This window comes from Scyliorhinus canicula, chromosome 1 (genome assembly GCF_902713615.1).
Source record: "Scyliorhinus canicula chromosome 1, sScyCan1.1, whole genome shotgun sequence".
NCBI lineage: Eukaryota > Metazoa > Chordata > Chondrichthyes > Carcharhiniformes > Scyliorhinidae > Scyliorhinus > Scyliorhinus canicula.
Window position 1 is genome coordinate 99058521 of NC_052146.1, and position 2776 is coordinate 99061296.

At 71.4% G+C, this 2776-nt stretch overlaps 1 protein-coding gene across 1 annotated transcript; it reads left to right on the top strand.

Moving 5' to 3' along the window:
* Nucleotides 1-739: 739 nt before the first annotated feature.
* LOC119965482 (basic proline-rich protein-like) lies at nt 740-2105 on the top strand (the record flags this gene model as incomplete). The annotated part of the gene is given in 4 exon segments (XM_038796303.1): nt 740-890; nt 922-1354; nt 1551-1762; nt 1765-2105. Coding segments are annotated over 4 exon segments (1137 nt in total), but the record flags the coding sequence as incomplete, so codon positions are not given.
* Nucleotides 2106-2776: the final 671 nt, after the last annotated feature.

A 2776-nucleotide genomic window follows, 5' to 3' on the forward strand; every position in this document is an offset into this window, starting at 1 on the left:
TCCCCCCCATCTCTTTCTCCCCCCCATATCTTTCTCCCCCACTCTTCTCCCCCCATCTCTTCTCCCCCATCTCTTCTCCCCCCATCTCTTCTCCCCCCCATCTCTTCTCCCCCCCATCTCTTCTCCCCCCCATCTCTTCTCCCCCCATCTCTTCTCCCCCCATCTCTTCTCCCCCCCCAGTCTCTTTCTCTCCCCCCATCTCTTCTTCCCCCCATCGCTTCTCTCCCCCATCTCTTCTCCCCCCATCTCTTCTCCCCCCATCTCTTCTCCCCTCCTTCTCCCCCCATCTCTTCCTCCCCCCATCTCTTTCCCCCCCATCTCTTCTCCCCCCATCTCTTCTCCCCCCATCTCTTCTCCCCCCATCTCTTCTCCCCCCATCTCTTCTCCCCCCATCTCTTCTCCCCCCATCTCTTCTCCCCCATCTCTTCTCCCTCCCCCATCTCTTCTTCCCCCATCTCTTGCTCCCCCATCTCGTCTCCCCCCATCCTCTTCTCCCCCATCTCTTCTCCCCCATCTCTTCTCCCCCCATCTCTTCTCCCACCATCTCTTCTCCCCCATCTCTCTCCCCCCATCTCTTTCCCCCCCATCTCTTCCCCCCCCCATCTCTTTCTCCCCCCATCTCTTTCTCCCCCCATCTCTTCTCCCCCCATCTCTTTCTCCCCCCCATCTCTTTCTCCCCCCACCCATCTCTTCCCCCACCCATCTCTTCCCCCCCCCCCTTGCCCCCCTCCCCCCTTCCCCCCCTCCCCCCTTCCCCCCTCTCCCCCTTCCCCCCCTCCCCCCCTTCCCCCCCCTTCCTCCCCCCTGCCCGCCTCCCCCCCCCTTCCCCCCCTCTCCCCTTCCCCCCCCTCCCCCCCCTCCCCCCTTCCCCCCTCCCCCCCCCTCCCCACTTTCCCCCCCCCTCCCCCCTTTCCCCCCCCTCCCCACCTGCCCCCCCCTCCCCCCCTCCCCCCTCCCCCCCGCCCCCCCTCCCCCCTCCCCCCTGTCCCCCCCTCCCCCCCGCCCCCCGCCCCCCTCCCCCCCTCCCCCCTCCCCCCCTCCCCCCCTCCCCCCCCTTCCCCTTCCCCCCTTCTCCCCCCTCCCCTTCTCCCCCCTCCCCCCCTCCTCCCTCCCCCCTCCCCCCCCCCTTCCCCCCCCCTCCCCCCCCCTCCCCCTTCCCCCCCTCCCCCCCTCCTCCGCTCCCTTCCCCCCCCCTCCCCCCGCCCCCCCCCTCCCCCCCCTTCCCCCCCCCCCCCTCCCCCCCCTCCCCCCCTTCCCCCCCTCCTCCCCCCTTCCCCCCCTCCTCCCCCCCGTCCCCCCCTCCTCCCACCCCTTCCCCCCCTCCCCCCCTTCCGCCCTCCGCCCCCCTTCCCCCCCTTCCGCCCTCCCCCCCCTTCCTCCCCCCATTCCGCCCTCCCCCCCTTCCCCCCCCCTCCCCCCCTTCCCCCCTCCCCTCCCCCCCTCCCCCCCTTCTCCCCCCCTTCCCCCCCCCCCCCCTTCCCCCCCTTCCCCCCCTTCCCCCCCCTCCCCCCCCCCTTCCCCCCCTTCCCCCCCTCCCTCCCCCCCTTCCTTCCCCCCCTTCCCCCCCCCCCCCCCCCCCCCCCTCCTCCCCCCCTCCCCCCCCCCTCCTCCCCCCCTTCCCCCCCTCCTCCCCCCCTTCCCCCCCCCCCCCTTCCCCCCCCCCCTTCCCCCCCTTCCCCCCCCCCTTTCCCCCCTCCCCCCTCCCCCCCTCCCCTTCCCCCCTCCCCTCCCCCTCCCCTTCCCCCCTCCCCTCCCCCCTCCCCTTCCCCCCCCCCCCTCCCCCCTCCCCTTCCCCCCCTCCCCTCCCCCCTCCCCTTCCCCCCCTTCCCCCCTCCCCTTCCCCCCCCCTCCCCCCCCCTCCCCTTCCCCCCCCCTCCCCTTCCCCCCCCCTCCCCTTCCCCCCCCCCCTCCCCTTCCCCCCCCCTCCCCTTCCCCCCCCTCCCCCTTCCCCCCCTCCCCCTTCCCCCCCCTCCCCTTCCCCCCCCCTCCCCTCCCCCCCCTCCCCTTCCCCCCCCCTCCCCTTCCCCCCCTCCCCTTCCCCCCCCCCTCCCCCCCCTCCCCTTCCCACCTCCCCCCCCCCCTTCCCCCCTCCCCCCCCTCCCCTTCCCCCCTCCCCCCCCTCCCCCTTCCCCCTCCCCCTTCCCCTCCCCCCCCTTCCCCTTCCCCCCCCCTTCCCCTTCCCCCCCCCTTCCCCCCCTTCCCCCCCCTTCCCTTCCCCTTCCCCCTTCCCCCCCTCCCCTTCCCCTTCCCCCTCCCCCCTTCCCCTTCCCCTTCCCCTCCCCCCCTTCCCTTCCCCTTCCCCTCCCCCCCTTCCCCCCTTCCCTTCCCCCCTTCCCCCCCTTCCCCTTCCCCCCCTTCCCCCTTCCCCTTCCCCCTCCCCCCCTTCCCCTTCCCCCTCCCCCCCTTCCCCTTCCCCCTCCCCCCCTTCCCCTTCCCCCTCCCCCCCTTCCCCTTCCCCTTCCCCTTCCCCCTTCTTCCCCCCCCTTCCCCCCCCCCCCCCCCCCCGGCTTGAATTGAAGCTCGTCTCTGGCGCTGTGAGGTAGCAGCGCTAACAACTGTTTGTGTCACTTCATTTTATAAAATGCTCTCTACTGGTAACAATTGTTATCCTCTCCATGACTAATTACAAAGAAATGTTGCGTGAGCAATATTTCTATCTATGGTTGGCAGGGGTTATTCATTTGAAATGAAAGTTTGGATTTTGTTTTCAGAATACGACCAGGGGGAAAGCAGTGTGAAATAGAATTCTTTTTAAGAAGGCCTATTGGAAGGTCAA